General features: G+C 37.3%; 3 protein-coding genes across 6 annotated transcripts; 2 read left to right on the top strand and 1 right to left on the bottom strand.

The window, feature by feature from the left end:
• On the top strand, window positions 1-9,190 carry LOC109184341 (K(+) efflux antiporter 2, chloroplastic). 3 transcript variants are annotated; one of them, XM_019334347.1, is made up of 21 exons: window positions 1-220; window positions 996-2,694; window positions 2,862-3,033; window positions 3,182-3,272; window positions 3,523-3,659; window positions 3,774-3,833; window positions 3,949-4,068; window positions 4,636-4,704; window positions 4,891-4,956; window positions 5,212-5,301; window positions 5,524-5,628; window positions 5,709-5,837; window positions 6,141-6,350; window positions 6,875-7,024; window positions 7,165-7,218; window positions 7,360-7,418; window positions 7,804-7,870; window positions 7,953-8,129; window positions 8,380-8,436; window positions 8,559-8,633; window positions 8,751-9,190. In XM_019334347.1, the coding sequence occupies exons 2-21, from the start codon at window positions 1,061-1,063 to the stop codon at window positions 8,862-8,864; spliced, it is 3,636 nt and encodes a 1,211-aa protein (XP_019189892.1). In that variant the 5' UTR covers window positions 1-220; window positions 996-1,060; the 3' UTR covers window positions 8,865-9,190. The 3 variants fall into 3 exon arrangements, with proteins under 3 accessions (XP_019189892.1, XP_019189889.1, XP_019189886.1); XM_019334344.1 differs by having other exon boundaries at window positions 992-2,694; XM_019334341.1 differs by having other exon boundaries at window positions 1-225; window positions 992-2,694.
• Window positions 9,191-9,803: 613 nt separating this feature from the next.
• Window positions 9,804-12,384, top strand: LOC109184334 (bifunctional protein FolD 4, chloroplastic-like). Its single transcript, XM_019334332.1, has 5 exons — window positions 9,804-10,187; window positions 10,651-10,976; window positions 11,207-11,443; window positions 11,575-11,742; window positions 11,916-12,384. Exons 1-5 carry the CDS (start codon window positions 9,962-9,964, stop codon window positions 12,084-12,086), a joined length of 1,128 nt encoding a protein of 375 aa, XP_019189877.1. The 5' UTR covers window positions 9,804-9,961; the 3' UTR covers window positions 12,087-12,384.
• Window positions 12,385-12,747: 363 nt separating this feature from the next.
• On the bottom strand, window positions 12,748-16,411 carry LOC109184328 (putative threonine aspartase). Of its 2 annotated transcripts, none has more exons than XM_019334325.1 (11): window positions 16,187-16,411; window positions 16,021-16,071; window positions 15,336-15,456; window positions 15,132-15,216; window positions 14,936-15,017; window positions 14,689-14,812; window positions 14,355-14,518; window positions 13,687-13,850; window positions 13,473-13,596; window positions 13,257-13,364; window positions 12,748-12,954 (listed from the first exon to the last, which is right to left on the bottom strand). In XM_019334325.1, the coding sequence occupies exons 1-11, from the start codon at window positions 16,328-16,330 to the stop codon at window positions 12,874-12,876; spliced, it is 1,248 nt and encodes a 415-aa protein (XP_019189870.1). In that variant the 5' UTR covers window positions 16,331-16,411; the 3' UTR covers window positions 12,748-12,873. The 2 variants fall into 2 exon arrangements, with proteins under 2 accessions (XP_019189870.1, XP_019189872.1); XM_019334327.1 differs by having other exon boundaries at window positions 15,132-15,229; window positions 16,187-16,410.
• Window positions 16,412-17,070: the final 659 nt, after the last annotated feature.

Genomic DNA, 17,070 nt, shown 5'->3' with positions numbered 1-17,070 from the left:
GTTACTAGCGATCACTCGAGTGAATCATTTCTGCTGATTTGCTGAATGAAATATTTTAAAACGGAGCGCTCGGCAATGCGAGGAGCCGTCAGCCACGTCAATCCCCGCAATAGTCCAATCATTTTCTGACCTAAACATCAAATTTCCCTCTGTAATTCCGCCATTGATTTTCCCTCCGTTCACCTTCGGTTCTCTCGTCGCGGCGGTTCGTCCATCCTCGGTCAGTTCACTACTTTGATAGTTTGATTTCTCGTTCACTGTCAACACTTGTTTGTCTATCGTGCACCGGCGTTGATTAGCTCCTGCGTCTGAGTTTATTATATTTGACTATTTGCTTACTCATATAGGCGTATGCAGTTGTAGAAACAGATATGTAGTGTGTTTGTTTTACACTTTTGTGTGCGTGAACTGGTTCTGTTCAATATAGTTGAATAGAAGATATACTAGTGTTTCTATTTCCGTTGTGACTCACATTGAGATCATACCGCGGTAGACACAAATTTGTTTGCTAATTGCTAGCTTGGTTGAGTGCATTTGCAAGTAGGAACTTGTTATGCCGACATACTGATTATATATAGATACGTGAAGAAGTATGCTCACAATCATGCAATTTAAGTATACATTGGATACAGATAAATACACACACACAAAGTGTTTTAAATCTGGTTGGGCATAAGCACATGCTTTAAGATGGTAGATTGTGGTGGTTGGCAATTGGGATTTATTGTAACAGGGTGGGGGTTTAGGGTATAGCTTGACAGTAATGAGTAAACTACACTTTTCAAGTAGTAGATATGGATTTGAATCCCATTGTCACCATTCCCAATTAGATGTACTAAAAAATTTATGTAATTGGTGTTTATATTAGGAATCTGTCATTCAAGTTTTGGAGGGAAATGTATTTCTTCATTGTTTCGAATGCCTAACTTTTGGAAGTATTTGTTTTGAAATAGTGCATTTCTTTCACCAGGTGTTTCATGTTTGATTTCAGGGAGTTCAGGTGTTGCTGTATTGTTTTGTTAAACTTTGTCCATTTCACATATTAAATTAGAGTAGAAGAATGGGATTTTCTTATTGTCTTTACCAGCCAAATGTAGCACATTGTAATGAAGCTGTGGTAATACTTGAACGACCAAACACGAGGCTGAGGTTAAATCATGTGGGTTTTAATTGCGAACCTATTGGAAACCTGAGATTTATGTTAAGAAGTCCATCAACTAAGAATTTGAAGCGAGGCAGTGCCAGTAGGAACGTAAGTGCTAACAGTTCTAGGTTATTATTCAATTATTGTTTGTGGAATTCTAGTACATGTGGAGACTGTATCTGTCTTAAGACATACAGGGGAAAAATTTTGTCTCAGTGTCAAGGAAATGATTCACTAGCATATATTGATGGTAATGGTAGAGATGTTCAATCCATTGAAAATGGTAGTGATGGGAGTTCAAGAACTGAGACTAATGCCATTGCGGAAATTAGTAGTTTGAACGATGAATCTGTGGAAATTAATGAAGAAACAGAAGAACCTAGTTTGGAGGATTTAAGGGAATTGTTGCAGAAGGCACTCACAGACTTGGAGGTTGCACAGCTTAATAGCACCAAGTTTGAGGAGAAAGCTCAGAGGATATCAGAAGCGGCAATAGCTTTGAAGGATGAAGCAGCAAGTGCCTGGAATGATGTTAACAAGGCTCTCAATAGTATCCAAGAGACACTAAATGAAGAAGCTGTGGCTAAAGAAGCCGTACAAAAAGCAACCATGGCAGTTTCTTTGGCTGAGGCAAGGCTCCAGGTGGCAATGGATTCATTGGAAGTTGCAAAAAGGAATGGGTCCCTAGAAACTTCCGGAGAAAGCAAAGAGGAAGTGCCAGCATCATCAAAAGAGGAGGAAACACTTTTAGCTGCTCTTGAAGATGTGGAAAAATGCCGAGATCATTTAGCCAATTGTGAAGCTGACCTGAGGCAGTTAGAGAACAGGAAGGAAGAGCTGCAAAAGGAAATTGACAGGTTGAATGAGGTTGCAGAGCAAGCACAAATGAATGCTCTCAAAGCTGAGGAAGATGTGGCAAATATAATGCTATTAGCAGAGCAAGCTGTTGCATTTGAACTCGAAGCTACACAGCATGTTAATGATGTGGAGATCGCCATACAGAAAGCTGAGAAGAATCTAACAATTTCATTTATCGATCCCACAGAGGCTACAAATGGATTTTCACGAGGACAGGCATTGGCTGATGAGATAGTTCTTGAGGGTGAGGTGAACCAAAGAAATCCAGCCAATGGTGAAAAGCATGGAGAGGTATCAGTTGAGGATGCCCAGGTAACTGCTGAGCCTTTAGCAGACACCCTGTTGGATATAGGTGGCCATAGATTTGATGAATCTCACTTATCTGATGCAAGTGACCAAGATGATAGCTTCATTCCAGACTCTTCAAAAGATGGTGAACTGGATTCAGAAAAATCAACTAACATTCAGAGTAAAAAACAGGAAGTGCCTAAGGAATTAGCCAGGGATAGCTCACCATTAAATGCTCCAAAAGCTTTATTGAAAAAGTCATCCCGTTTCTTTTCTGCGTCCTTCTTCTCCTCTTCTGCAGATGGTGATGAATTCACACGAGCTTCTGTTTTTCATGGTGTAATGGAGTCAGCTAGGAAGCACTTACCTAAATTGGTGGTCAGCTCATTGCTACTTGGAGCAGGGTTAGAATTACTGATAACTCAAGCTTCTTGTTGTGTTTGTTCTTGTACTAACAGTAAATATACTAGTACTTAACTTTTGCCTGCTTGAGTTAAATTTTCTGCATCAGAACGTTGCTATAATTTTCTGTGGTTACTGGAATTTGATATGAGGTTGAAATCTATTACAGGTTTGCCTTCTATTTCAATCGGTCTGAGCGGATTTCTAGATTATTCCAACAGCCAGACATCGGTACTACTAGTATTCATGAGGTTTCAACAAACACAAAGCCTCTAGTCCGGCAACTAAGGAAGCTGCCTAAGAAAATTAAGAAACTACTTGAAAAGCTTCCTCATCAAGAGGCATGACCTTGAATATTCTTTTTATTTAAGCTATCTTAATCTCATCATTGAATGTTTATTTTCTTTGAATGTCTTGTATTTGTGAATAAGTCTTGGTGTATGCATATGCATTCTATTATTTCATAATGTTGCTCTCTGCTCTTCATAGATAAATGAGGAAGAAGCTTCCCTTCTTGACATGCTGTGGCTACTGCTTGCTAGTGTTATTTTTGTTCCTGTGTTCCAAAAACTCCCTGGAGGTAATTGAAGTTCTATGCCTTCTTACCAGATTAGCAACTCTATTGCCATATTTTTCATGCCCTATTGGCTTACTGTTTTTACTTTCTTGATATCCTACAGCATTATGTAGCTTGGTACACTTTTGTCCTTGTCTAAGAGTACTCCTTTCTGAGGAAAATTTTCTTGCTGCATGTTTTCCCAACCTGGATATATGTTTTTTGGCATTATAATTGCCTATTTATGGTTTTCTCTGGGTTGTTTAATATTCAGGTAGCCCTGTTCTCGGATACTTGACTGCTGGCATCTTGATTGGACCTTACGGTCTTTCTATTATTCGTAATGTACATGGAACCAAGGCAATAGCTGAATTTGGTGTTGTCTTCTTGCTATTTAACATTGGCCTTGAGGTAATGTCTATGAAAAACAAATTAGTAAGCAGCCTATTTTGCAAGGAGTCAAGGACTTTATGTCTTAACCCCTGGGTATGGAGTTTCACCTTTGCTTTCATCTATATTTGACAGCTTTCTGTTGAGAGGCTAAGTTCCATGAAGAAATATGTTTTTGGTTTGGGTACTGCTCAGGTGATGGCAAATTAAAATATTTTGTCAATGTGTTGTTAATATACACTTCCTTTTTAAATGAAGTCAATATGTTAAACTTTTGGATGTCCTATATTATGTGCAAAAACAAATGTAGGTATTAGTGACAGCTGCAGTGGTTGGCATGGTTGCTCATCTTGTTGCTGCACAGCCAGGCCCTGCTGCAATTGTCATTGGAAATGGTCTTGCATTATCCTCCACTGCTGTTGTTCTCCAGGTAAGTTCCACGCACATTTATAGGTTTTTCCTGAGGTGATTGGTATACAAATCCCTATGTTGCCTATCCCTAACTCAATGTGCTGATGCCAAAGCTAAGTTATGGTTGATGACTATTGACTACTAGTTTGAGTCTGCCTTGGATGAGTCCCTTGAAAACTTGGAATATGCTTACTCTTATCTAGTCTAATAAAGTGTAAATTTTATGTGGTAAAGTTGAACTTTATGGTGTTCTTATGTGATAAGTTTGTTCCTTGAGTTTAATATGAGCAACCTAATTTTCCATGCATTTATTGATTGCCTGATTTCAGTTCAATGTACTAAAAACCTTTGAAATTGGCTGCTGCATTTTGTTTGCTTTTGCTCCACCATTAGAGACCCCCCCCCCCCCCCCCCCCCCCCCCCCCCCCCCCCCACCACCACCACTTTCCACTAAAGAGATAAACAAAAACACAAAGATAAATGGAGAAGCTTTCATTTAGTTTATCTGAATTTTGATAAATTTGTGCATTTAGTGGTGAATACCATATTTGGGTTGTTTGATTGAATGTAAAGGGAATATATGCAGGTATTGCAGGAGCGTGGTGAGAGCACATCACGGCATGGACGGGCCACATTTTCTGTATTACTCTTCCAGGTATCCTCATGCTTGAAGGATGCAAGTTTTTGAAATGTATTGAAGCCTTATCATGGTCATTCCCAATGTTTTACAGATTTATGTTTGTTACCTCATCATTCCTACATTCTTTTTGTACATATATGTGTTGTCTTATAGGTCCTTACTTCTACCTATTTTAATTGACCCCTTTTTTCTTCTCTTCAGGATTTGGCAGTGGTTGTTTTGCTCATACTCATACCTCTTATTTCACCTAATTCATCTAAAGGAGGGGTAAAGTCCTTTTCACTGACATTTGTGGTTTTCTCTGGTCAATATTTTCATATACACTTTTACTGGCTTCTTTCAGCCTTCTATGTTCGAACAACTATCCATATGAATAGTTTCTTCTGGTTTCCACAGTTACAGACTTGTGGCCACATTGGGTTCAATTAGTATATTAGAAAAACTTGACACCTTATATGCTTGCTTATGATTGTTGTAACTTTTGTTATTAAATTGTTTCTACAAGCTGCTTATGGTCCTCAGGTTGGTTTTCGGGCCATAGCTGAAGCCCTTGGATTGGCTGCTGTAAAAGCAATTGTTGCTATTGCTGCCATTATTGCTGGAGGACGTCTGGTAAGCTATATGAGATAGCAAGTTCTGGAACTCAATCATAGGATAGGTTGTCTTAATCCTTGCCACTATAAATCTTTGAGAAACTTATTCTAAAAGCAATATGAAAATTTCTCCATCTTAAGCAAATTTATTTAGATTTTCCTTTGGATTTTTTTGGGCTGTGTTGTGAAGTATAGTGCATATTTGAACATTTACATTTTGGTTTTTGACTATGATCTACAGCTTCTTAGGCCAATTTATAAGCAAATTGCAGAGAATCAGAATGCCGAAATATTCTCAGCTAATACGCTTCTTGTAATTCTTGGTACAAGTCTTCTAACTGCCAGGGTAGGGCATCACTGGTTCTTATTTTATTAGTAACCAACTTGTTGAAGCACTAATGGCTGTTTTTTGTTGTTGATAAACAGGCTGGTCTTTCAATGGCTCTAGGAGCATTTTTGGCTGGTTTGCTTCTTGCAGAGACTGAATTTTCACTGCAGGTTGAGTCAGATATTGCTCCATACCGCGGCCTCCTTTTGGGTCTCTTTTTCATGACGGTGGGTGCTTTAGTTGTTTGTCTCTTAAATCCATGTATGTGTATTGATAAGGAATTCCAGGGCAAAAGCTTACATTTCATCAATCTTTAAAGTTTTAGTGGTATAGATATTGTTGCTTTCTGCAGTTCTGCCTTGTGATGATACTTTTCCTGCTGCTGCAACTTCAGTCACCTTTGTATACTTAAAGCATCTGATTTCCTGCTGAATATTTTATTCATGTATTTAAGATTGTAAATAGGGCTTTGTTGACTGTTGTAAGTTTGTAACTGCAACTCACAGCCATTTTTTTTATCTTACTTCCAGGTTGGAATGTCTATTGATCCCAAGCTTCTTCTCTCAAACTTTCCAGTTATTATGGGGGTATTAGGACTTCTAATTGGTGGAAAAACAATTTTGGTTGCTTTAGTTGGCAAACTTTTTGGCATTTCAATCATATCTGCCATAAGAGTTGGTCTGCTACTGGCCCCAGGTGGAGAATTTGCATTCGTTGCCTTTGGTGAAGCTGTTAATCAGGTTCACTCCGTCAGTTGCTATTTGTCTCAACAGTGTGCATACAATTGATCTGCCAATTGTTCTATCATCTTTTCCTTTAAACTACATTTTTCAGCTGATTGTAATATCATCTGGCAGCATGCTGCATTTTAGTTTCCATAGTATATTTTTTTTGTTATATATAGTAGAAACCCGTTTACATTACTTTTCTCTGTTATTCAATCTTGAAGGACTACTTTGAATCTAATAGGTCTTCGCTTAGACATTTGAATCTACTTAAATAATATAAAATAACTCTCATACACGGATAAACAAAATTTGCAGCTCAAGGCAATGGTAGTCAAAATATGTAAGATTACTTGCTTAAATGCAAATTTGTGTTTATAGGCAAGTAGCTGTTGGTTCCATCAAAATGATTGTAACTGATGTTCTTGACATGTATAAACAGTGGCAGAACCATTGAAAACTACAATTATGAGCAGGAATCAAGTTTTTGTTTTTTGTTTTAAAAGTTTCTTCTTTCTGCTTATTTGAATTTTCTTCAGGGTATAATGTCTTCTCAACTGTCATCTCTGCTATTTCTTGTGGTGGGAATTTCTATGGCCATCACTCCATGGTTGGCTGCTGCAGGCCAAGTAATAGCTTCTCGTTTCGAGCTTCAGGATGTTCGAAGTTTGTTACCTGTGGAAAGTGAGGTAAATCATCTAATCCTTTGCTTGTTGCTGATAACTTGTTCTAGTTTATAGCTGACAATTTTGTCATTTTGAAGTAGTATGCTAAAATACCATACATGATCACTATTAATTTGTTTTAAATTATTTTTGCATTTTTTCAGACTGACGATTTGCAAGATCATATTATTATTTGTGGATTTGGACGTGTTGGCCAGGTGTTGCACTATCTTAATTCATGAACTTGTAAAGAGCTAAATGTCAGATTTTTCAAGAATGCGGCTTCCTAGTTCTTTGTGCCAGTTGTAAATCCTTTTCTTTGCCTTATTTATTTATTTTATTATTTTTAATCATCACAGATCATTGCCCAGCTTCTTTCTGAAAGACTGATTCCATTTGTTGCACTTGATGTGAGAAGGTAGCTTTTTTGCTTCTCTTTTTTTGTTTTTTTTTGTTTTTTTTTTTCTTTAAATGATAAATTTAGTATCTCACCAGAGAGAATTCTTTTACTGTTATTGATCTGTTCATTGTACATGCTTATGAGTATGCAGAAGTTGATGAAGGGTAGCATTCTCCTATATTCCTCTTTTGTTTTTTTTGAAACTATGGTATATGGGTGTCAAAATTTAAATGAAAATCAAGATAATGAATGAAACTTATTTTATGAGATATGGCCACATGGGTGATGATCAATAGTTCAATATATATATATATATATATATATATATATTGAAAAAAAAATCTTTTCTTGTTGGCAGTTATTTAGTTTTTAAAAATTGTTTTTCAAACTTCTATTATTTCAGTGATCGGGTTGCTGTTGGACGTGCACTTGATCTTCCTGTATACTTTGGTGATGCTGGTAGTCGAGAGGTAAGGCTAATAAGACAACTTAATGTTGTTTCCTGGACATGGAGATACAGTTGTCAGAGTTCTCTGTGTTTCTGTTTTCTAGGTACTCCATAAAGTAGGTGCTCATAGGGCTTGTGCTGCTGCAATAACGTTGGATACTCCCGGTGCAAATTACAGAACTGTGTGGGCCTTGAACAAGTATTTTCCTAATATAAAAACATTTGTGCGCGCCCATGATGTTGACCATGGCCTAAACTTGGAAAAGGCCGGAGCAACAGCGGTATCTTTCTTTGACAATGATCTTTTCCATAATGAGACTCACTCCCACATTTTAGTGTTACTTGGGATGACTTCATAAATTTGGACTTAAATACTTCTGTTTTCATTATTTATATGTTTCTATTGCTTTTCAGACCACATTTTCAAATAATAAATCACTCATAGAAAATAAGAAAATTTCATTATTTTTCACACTCTAAGTGATTTCCAAATTTCACAATTGATGTTGATCATAAAATTTTGATATCTAGGTTGTACCGGAGACCTTGGAACCAAGTTTGCAGTTAGCGGCTGCTGTCCTTGTAGAAGTAAGTAAAATTGCTAGAGGCATATCATTTTGGTCCATTGTTAATGCCCAATGCCCCAAAACAAGCATCTTCAGCTATCAAGTTCTTTATATATAATAATAAATTTCTTTTATTGTTTTCAGGCTAAACTGCCAATGTCAGAGATAACGGCAACGATCAATGAGTTCAGGTCCCGCCACCTAGCTGAGCTAACCGAGGTACAATATAGTTTCATCGCGCCCCTCTACATTCAATTGTGTTTCGAATAAGATATCTCTATGAGCTAGAAACCAGAAAGGTTTTAGGACTAAGACACCCAATTGAACTTTTTGTAGCTGTGTCAAACTTCTGGAAGCTCTCTTGGATATGGATTTTCTCGAGTCGTTAATAAACCCAAAGCCCAGCAGTCAGACTCTTCAGACGAGGGCGAAGGAGCGCTGGCAATATAACACCGATCGCGCTCTGTGTGAAACAGAATAAAGAAAGAAATGGGAGAAGAAGATGCTGCTTTTGAAGTACTGTATAGCCAGCCTTCTTGAGTTTTGTCCCATTGCTACAATTGTACAGTAAAGAAGAGGCAAACTTTGACATGAGAACTCACTCTTGTTCGGCTTAGTATGTAGGTGATTGCTAGATTTCACATTTTTGGTCCTGTGTTTTTTAAAAAGGGACATTTATGCGCAAAGTATTGCGGCTTTGCAGATTTTACCTGAACTACTCTGGCTCACAGCTTTTCATCGTAAGCACATAAAGAGATTAAAATGGTTTGAGCTATGCTTGGTCAGGCCATGTCTCCACCTTTAATTTTGAACCTTTGATCACTCAATTGCTTGCATATATTGGTTTTTTTGTTTTTTTTTTTTGTTTTTTTTTGTTTTTTTGTTTTCTCTCAGGAGAAGAGGGAAACTTACAGTTATTATATGACCGTGTATCGGATAAATTTGGATTTTGTGTTTTAGCTTACAAATTACATAAGAGAGGTAAATAACAACCCAAATTATTCCGTGGACCTGGATCCACCTTACAAGGTAGATCTCAGTCCAAATGTTCACAATTTTTCTTTTAAAAGTTCACAATTTGTATATTACAAACACACACTGTTAACAAATATATGTAATTGATTGTCTTGTTTTGTATTCACAAGTTCCTTTCAAATACTGCATTCACACAATATTTTTACTACGAATGTGTTATTAAAATTACACAATTTATACGTTGTTTAGAATCAGTGTCCACCTTGCAAGGTGAATCTTGCTCGGCTGGTCCATGGAATAACAGCTCTTCAATCAATACATGATTTCTATATATAGAATCATGCCATATCAAATTATCAATTTACATACAAGGTGATATAGGACCATACCGTACTATCAACCCAAGAATTATTGTACATGGGCCGGGCAGTTTGGCCTGGGCTACGTTGCCATATCTGCTCTAAAACCCTAACTAGAAGCCATGGTGAAATGGTGACACCATTTAACAAAAGCTTGCAAGCATAGGTCTGACACTCAAGCATCTTTCTCGTCTTCTCGTTGGTCACAGGACAATGGCCGCAACGACGACGTCCTCCATGGCTCTTATGAAGATGAGGTTCACTGACTCCTCTCCGTCGTCGACCGCTGCCGTGTCAGCTAGAGTCCTTCCGTTCAGCAAGCCCGGCCACCTTCATTTCCAGCTTGGCTCCACTTTCCGCAGGACGATCACCACTCACAGAGATTCCATTTCTTCTTCGAACTCCGCCACCGCTTTTTGCTGCTCATCCGCCGTCACCGGTAAATACATGAAACTATACACCTTTTTTTCCCGCTTTTTAATGTGCAGTAGTTTTGTTGTATGAGTTGTATCTTTGTTTTGGCGCCTGAATTAAAACTCTGCTAATTCTTTGAATGCTTAGAGCAGTACTTGTGCATGAACCATTAGAATAAGCTAATTGTTATTAGCTAGAATTTGTTCTCGATTTATTTGTTATGATTGGTTGAGTGTAATCTCAATCGGCTGAGTTCAGCTGATGAATGAAAATTCATTGGACTTATCTGATTAAATTGTTTGGAAGAGCATTTCGGATAATAGATTCTAAACCTTTACTGAATTTGCATCTTTCTATTACCAAGTAATGGATGATAGGCATCGAATTTCAAAAGCTTTTAAGTTGGTATGTCTAGCATTTCCCTACTTGTTATCTCGCGAATTGAGACCTTATTTTGGCCTCTTACATTTTGCTGTCTGAATTGATAGCTTCAGTGACGGCTGAGCCCTCTTCCAATGTTATTGATGGGAAAAAGGTCTCAAAAGAAATCAAAGAAGAAATATGTGCTGAAATAGCGAAGATGAAGGATGCTATAGGTGTTGTCCCTGGTCTGGCAGTTATCCTGGTTGGGGAAAGGAAGGATTCTGCAACTTATGTGCGCAACAAGAAAAAGGCGTGTGAAGCTGTGGGGATCAAGTCATACGAAGTGTGCTTACCTGAAAATTCAACGGAAGAGGAAGTGCTTAAGCATATTTCCAGCTTCAATGATGATCCCTCAGTTCATGGTATTCTTGTTCAGTTGCCTCTACCTTCGGTAAGCTGTTAAACCTGTGATATCTTTACCGGATAATATTCAAGGAGTGTTGCATAGTTTTCTATTCTTAAACTCCTTGTATGCCCTGTGTATGATATATATTTTTTGTTATAGTTATAGACATGGCTAAATAAACTTTTCATATATTCCTTCAGTTTGGTTAATTTATGTATTGATTTATTGAATATTTGAATGGTCATCTAAAATGAATCTTGGGTCTTCATCATCAGCATATGAATGAGCAGAACATTTTGAATGCTGTTTGCATTGAGAAGGATGTTGATGGATTCCACCCATTGAACATTGGTCGTCTGGCCATGCGGGGTAGAGAACCATTGTTTGTTCCGTGCACTCCAAAGGGATGCATCGAGTTGCTGCATAGGTATGGTATTGGAATCAAGGGAAAAAGAGCTGTTGTCATTGGCCGGAGTAATATTGTTGGAATGCCTGCTGCTCTGCTTCTGCAAGTAAATATTCTGCCAACAAAGAATCTTTTCATTTTGTAAACTTAGCTTTCCTTCTCAACCATTCCGCTCTATTCCTCTGGTTCAATATTGCACCTTTCCAATGTTATCACCTTGAGCGTTTTTGCTTGTAGAGGGAAGATGCTACTGTCAGTATCGTGCATTCCAGAACAAAGGACCCCGAGGAAATTACAAAACAAGCAGATATCATAATTGCAGCCGTGGGGCAGCCAAACATGGTCCGAGGTAGCTGGATCAAGCCTGGTGCCGTTATCATTGACGTTGGAATTAATCCAGTTGAGGTGTGGAAAAGCTCTTAATTTTCGAATCTCTCACACATGCACACAACACTAGCATTTGCCATCCCATGAGAATTGATCAGTTGGTTCATTGTAGCTATTTGATGAAGGATAGTGGTGACTTACCAGTCACCACCTCATTTTCATTATAACCAAACCCCTTGTGTGCCTGACAGGACACTACAAATCCCCGTGGCTATCGACTTGTAGGAGATGTTTGCTATGAGGAGGCCAGCAAGGTTGCTTCAGCTATAACTCCGGTTCCTGGAGGCGTCGGGCCAATGACTATAGCTATGCTTCTTTCCAACACACTTATATCAGCCAAGCGAATTCACAACTTGAAATGAGATTTTGACATTGCTTCACTGGCTAGGTCTAACATCAAGTGCAAATAATCTGGATGGGTGGTAAACTGGAGACCCAAGAACCAACTTGCATCACAGCCATCAAATTCATCAACTGTCACACTCATGTGAATGGTCGTGTTGAAATTTTGAATGATATATATGAGAAAAAAATGTTTGTGCGATTTAAACAGCTCCATAGAATTTCAGACTGTAATAAAATATATATGTACAATTTGTGGAATTATTATTCTTTTCACAGTTGAGTAAATATACAGGTCACTTCTGGTGTGTTACATAATATTATTGACTTCTATAACAATGGGCGTTTGTGACTTAAGGTCGTGTGTGGTAAAATAGTTATTCTATTAGTCAATTTTAACTTATTTGATCACTATTAGCTGTCTTTTTGTAACAACTTATTACTCTAAAATGTTAAAATTTAAAAAGTTACTCAACAATTTTTTTGATAAATTTTTTGAGAAAATCATTTTATATGTAATCAACTAACATTTAATTTACCAAATACTTTTTTACAATCAGCTTCTATCAACTAATCAAACCCATTATAACCCAATCAACTAACAACCATTTACCAAACACCCCTTAAGTGTGCCATTCTCAGATTTTATTGTTGATGCATTCATGAAATTCTTGAATTATTAATTTTAAACGTAATAAATTAATTATAATGTCTTTCAAAAAATATAAAATATTGTTCGAGTACAGCTTGGAGAACTGGGCTAGTTCTGTAATAAGCAAGCCTAAACAGCAATTCACCTGCACATTTCTACGCTACAAGTTTAATTCGAGCTGCAAACTCATCTACCCCAGTTTTGCTCTGCTTGCTTGTACTTCTAAGGATAGAAACCTGTAGAGGAGGAAGAGGAATCACATTTATGAGTTTGAATAATCAGAACTTAAGCGCAACCATTATCTGTAAAAGCTGAATTCTTTTTCCCAGAGAAAGAACAAGAAAACAAGAAGAAATAACATGATTATTGCTTTGATCAATGTTTAAGTGCATTTTGGCTCTCAAGTAATTATGTTTTTGTTGACCTACATGAGTATATAAGCTTATAATGCAGAATACAACTTTTGGTAGTTGTGCAATGATTTTGTCCACCGTAAAAGTCCATTAAGTGCATTATGTAAGTAGAGAAGTGATGATACCTTAGGTTTCTCCATTGAGCTTCCAAAATACCCAATTCCAAAAGACAAGGAAGAAAAAGCAGCTGCGATCTCAACGGCTTGCAGAAATGGTGAGTTTCCAGTAGCATCCTTAAGTGCAATCAGTAGGTGTGAGCACAAAAGGCTTTGAGTAGATATTAACAAAGAAAGAGTGGGGAGGGGAGAAAAGGATAATAAAATTTGGCAATGGTAACTCACCATTCGAGGAGCCTCAGCTTGAACTACTAAAATTCCAGCACTTTTTTCAGTGCCATATTTACTGCTTTCTTGATTGACAGAACGTAGAACTTTTGAGCAGGCGGATGCTGGTGCAGCTTGAGATCTGTCAAAGAGAAGTAAGATTGATTTCTGCTGGTTCAAATTAATCCATTTTCCTAAAAGTAGTCTAAAAGTGATCAGAGGCAAAACGTACATTGATAATGATACACAACATTCCCGAGCAGCAAATCCTCTCATTAAGTACTCTCCAGCACCGCTAACACAGCAACCAACTATAAAAGGAGCTCCAAACGGTCCCTTTGAGGATGCCCAACAACCAGAACCATACATTGCTGCTAAACCTACACGTCCACTGACCTGTTGTGGATTTAGAGAAAAATTCAATAGGGCCAAACTTTGGAATTAACTTTCTGAAAACAAATAGCCTTATATCCATATACAAAATCTAAAGAAGTGCAGTAGTTCCTTACACTTTCCAAAAATAACAAAGCTATTGAAGACAGCAGAGTCAAATTTTCAGAAGCACATACTAAAAAACTCTTTAGTGGACTGGGGTTAGAAATAATGTAGGGAGAACTAAATCTGACCTAGAAGTGCACATGACTCATGTTTTAATTCAAGCAGAATGAAATATGGAGACACCAAAAAAGCACGATGATGGTATTTAAAAGAAAAATGTGAATAGATGTTCAAAGTATAAAGGAAAACTTCTACATTAGAAATGCAAATAGATATTCCAAAAGAGCATAGATTATTCGATATAACAAATTAAAAAAATGAGACTTCTGGCATAGACCAGTTAAAACCAGAATCCTGTGTAATTGTATATGATCTAGCAAGTAGTGAGTTTGGAATCATCACCTTCAGGGCAATACCGCCACTTGAAGCCCCACATGCCATGTGCCCTTCTGAGTCAACACAAATAACTCCGATAGTGTCACTAATGCAGTTCTCATCTAGGGCATTTTGCGAGGAAGACTGGTCACCATCTCTGCTTCCATTTGATTTGTCACACAGTTGAGCTTCTATTTATAGAGCAAAACATGCAGACTCGTTTGTTAGACAGCAAATCCATTCATAAAAATGGAATTATAATATAGCATTATAGGCTTATAGCCTTATACAGCACAAGTTTCCACAGAATTATATTCCACTCAAGTCAAAACAACCTCAAAAGTTAATGCCAGCTTCATACCTGATACTGCACACGTTTTCACAGAATTGGCTGTTGTGGAAGAAACATCATTAACAGCTTTGGCTCCATCAAGCATTCCTTTATATTTTTTCCAGAGGTTTCTGGTCCTCTCTGTCACAAGCCACTGTCTCACCAACAGAAGGAATATGATTTTAACTTGCTCCATGTTATGTAACAACCAAGTTAGCATGTACGGAGGAAAACTTGACAGTGTTCATATAGACATTACTGGAAAGGGGAATAATACCTCATCAGCTTCTGCTATTGTTTCTGGTAAAGCAACACCTTTGGATTTTGCCCATGCTCGAGCCCCTTCACCAACCAAAAACCTACAGAAGGTAGGGAAGCTCCTTCAGAACACATTTAGACAACAAATGAGAACTAGATTTGTTTTATGAAATGCAACAAGAGTTCTTCGTGGTTCATTGAAAGAGTAGTGATACATGGGGGGTATACGTCCTAGCAGTGTTGAACCGCAGATCTGCTCCTTAGCTAATAATGCAGCAATTTGGATGGCATTTCTAACACCTGATAATAATAACTTCACAAAAGATATATAGTGATTACAAGTGAAAGCAAACATTTTAAAGCCCAATACATGAATTGCAATTTTTTTTTTTATTAGTACAATATTGGTATGAGCATACCTGGCACTGCACCCACAGCACCAAATACTCCAGAATCACCATCCATGATACTTGCATCACACTCCACATGACCATCCTCAGTCAAATTTGAACCTCGTCCAGCATTAGTATGTGGATCATCCTGAAAGTGGATATCGCAACTATTCATCAAATCTTTAGAAATAGTTTTTGGATATATCAAGATTAGATATGCATGCTATATAGGTTAATATCTTTTGCAATAAATAACCCATCATACAATACCATCAAGCAACAAAAGTTTTTATTGTTAAACTTTCCACTAAGTCAAATTTTGTATGTGTCTACTGTCTACATATTTGTAGATTCGAATAACCCCACTAGAATTCAAATTATTTTACCAACTCAAATAATGCAAAGTTTTATCTTTTTGAATTTTGAGGAGCTTCTGAAATGCTGTCCTTTCTACCAAACACTACATATGCAATCTACTACTAATTTGCTATCTCATAACCATTAACAGAATCTGGCTCTAGAAATGCAGAATGCTATATGACATTACATTAGTAATCAAACTTTAAGTCAGCTCAAATTCTATACATAAGCACAATCTTTACAGTACATCTTTGGTAAAACAGCCCTTTAGCTTGTATAAACCAATAGTTCAAACATAATTTGATGTTTTATTTTATTGAGAATCGTTATCAAACTCTTAAACCATAGTTACCTCCAACACTTGCACTGCTGCCGTAACAGCATCTATACATCCACCAGGACCCTGAAATCAAAATCAAGAGTCAGAAAAAGGAAACAGACAAGAAACTGAAGAATAAATCCAAAGAGAATGCGCAACGAAATTCAATTTTTAATTTAGCAAAAAGGCGAAGGCTGACCTTTTGGAGAACGGAAGCGGCGGCGAGGCATGCGCGTTTCATGGCGAATCGGAGTGCTTTCTCATTAGATGGCGCGTGGTATCCAGCGCCGACGTGGACGGCGACGAAGAATGTAGGCTTCTTTTCAGCTACTTCGGCCGCCATAGTCGCGTTTTGCAGCTCCGGTGACACTTTCCTAGTAAAGTTCGTACGGAGTATGATTATTGTCGAGAGAAGAAAATACTAAGGGGATATAAATGAAAAAAACCAAAGATCGGAGGGGTGAAAATTGCAAGAGAAAGAAAACAGTGGCAAAGTAGAAGTTTACTTGACTTGAAGTTCCTTCTCTTTTTTTTTTTTTTTTTTTTTTTTTTTTCACTTTTGATCCATCAACTATGGTACATATTTCACGTTAGGCCCAATTGGCCTTTGACTTAAAATAAAAAATAAAAAATTTACGGCATGATTATCAAGTTTCTTAAGCTCTGGCAAACCTAACTTATATATAGAGTTACATTTGTGGGATACTGTCTCACAGATTTTTATTTGTAAGGCGGGTCAAGTTGGATCAATATACAAATCCAACCCTTATACTGCAATTATAATACTAAATCAAGAATAAAATATCAAGTTTCTTAAGCTCCGGCAAACCTAACTTATAGGGTCACACTTGTGTGAGGCCGTCTCACGAGTTTTATTTGTGAAACGGGTCAAATCAAGTCAATATGCAAATGTAATACTTATACATTTTTATGTAAAAATATTACTTTTCTCATAACAAATATTATATTTTTCCTTATAAGTAATGTTACACTTATAAAGGCAAATATAATACTTTTGATGAAAGATGTAATACTTTTACATCGGGGTAACACTTGTGTGAAACCGTCTCACGAGTCTCAAAC

Source organism: Ipomoea nil, unplaced genomic scaffold, assembly GCF_001879475.1.
Source record: "Ipomoea nil cultivar Tokyo-kokei standard unplaced genomic scaffold, Asagao_1.1 scaffold0188, whole genome shotgun sequence".
In the NCBI taxonomy this organism is placed as follows: domain Eukaryota; kingdom Viridiplantae; phylum Streptophyta; class Magnoliopsida; order Solanales; family Convolvulaceae; genus Ipomoea; species Ipomoea nil.
Note: the sequence above shows the minus strand (reverse complement) of the source record. Positions and strands in the feature narration are given on the sequence as shown.

What these genes read in the sequence shown, in the direction of transcription:
- LOC109184341 (XM_019334347.1), top strand. Translation starts at nt 1,061, where the DNA reads ATGGGATTTTCTTATTGTCTTTACCAGCCAAATGTAGCACATTGTAAT. An exon ending in TATTTAACATTGGCCTTGAG is followed by an intron (nt 3,660 to 3,773) that starts GTAATGTCTATG and finishes TATATTTGACAG; the next exon opens with CTTTCTGTTGAGAGGCTAAG. An exon ending in TTATTGCTGGAGGACGTCTG is followed by an intron (nt 5,302 to 5,523) that starts GTAAGCTATATG and finishes TATGATCTACAG; the next exon opens with CTTCTTAGGCCAATTTATAA.
- LOC109184328 (XM_019334325.1), bottom strand. Translation starts at nt 16,330, where the DNA reads ATGGCGGCCGAAGTAGCTGAAAAGAAGCCTACATTCTTCGTCGCCGTC. An exon ending in CAGCAGTGCAAGTGTTGGAG is followed by an intron (nt 15,457 to 16,020) that starts GTAACTATGGTT and finishes ATCCACTTTCAG; the next exon opens with GATGATCCACATACTAATGC. An exon ending in CTAGGACGTATACCCCCCAT is followed by an intron (nt 15,018 to 15,131) that starts GTATCACTACTC and finishes TACCTTCTGTAG; the next exon opens with GTTTTTGGTTGGTGAAGGGG.
- LOC109184334 (XM_019334332.1), top strand. Translation starts at nt 9,962, where the DNA reads ATGGCCGCAACGACGACGTCCTCCATGGCTCTTATGAAGATGAGGTTC. An exon ending in TTCAGTTGCCTCTACCTTCG is followed by an intron (nt 10,977 to 11,206) that starts GTAAGCTGTTAA and finishes CTTCATCATCAG; the next exon opens with CATATGAATGAGCAGAACAT. An exon ending in TTGGAATTAATCCAGTTGAG is followed by an intron (nt 11,743 to 11,915) that starts GTGTGGAAAAGC and finishes TGTGCCTGACAG; the next exon opens with GACACTACAAATCCCCGTGG.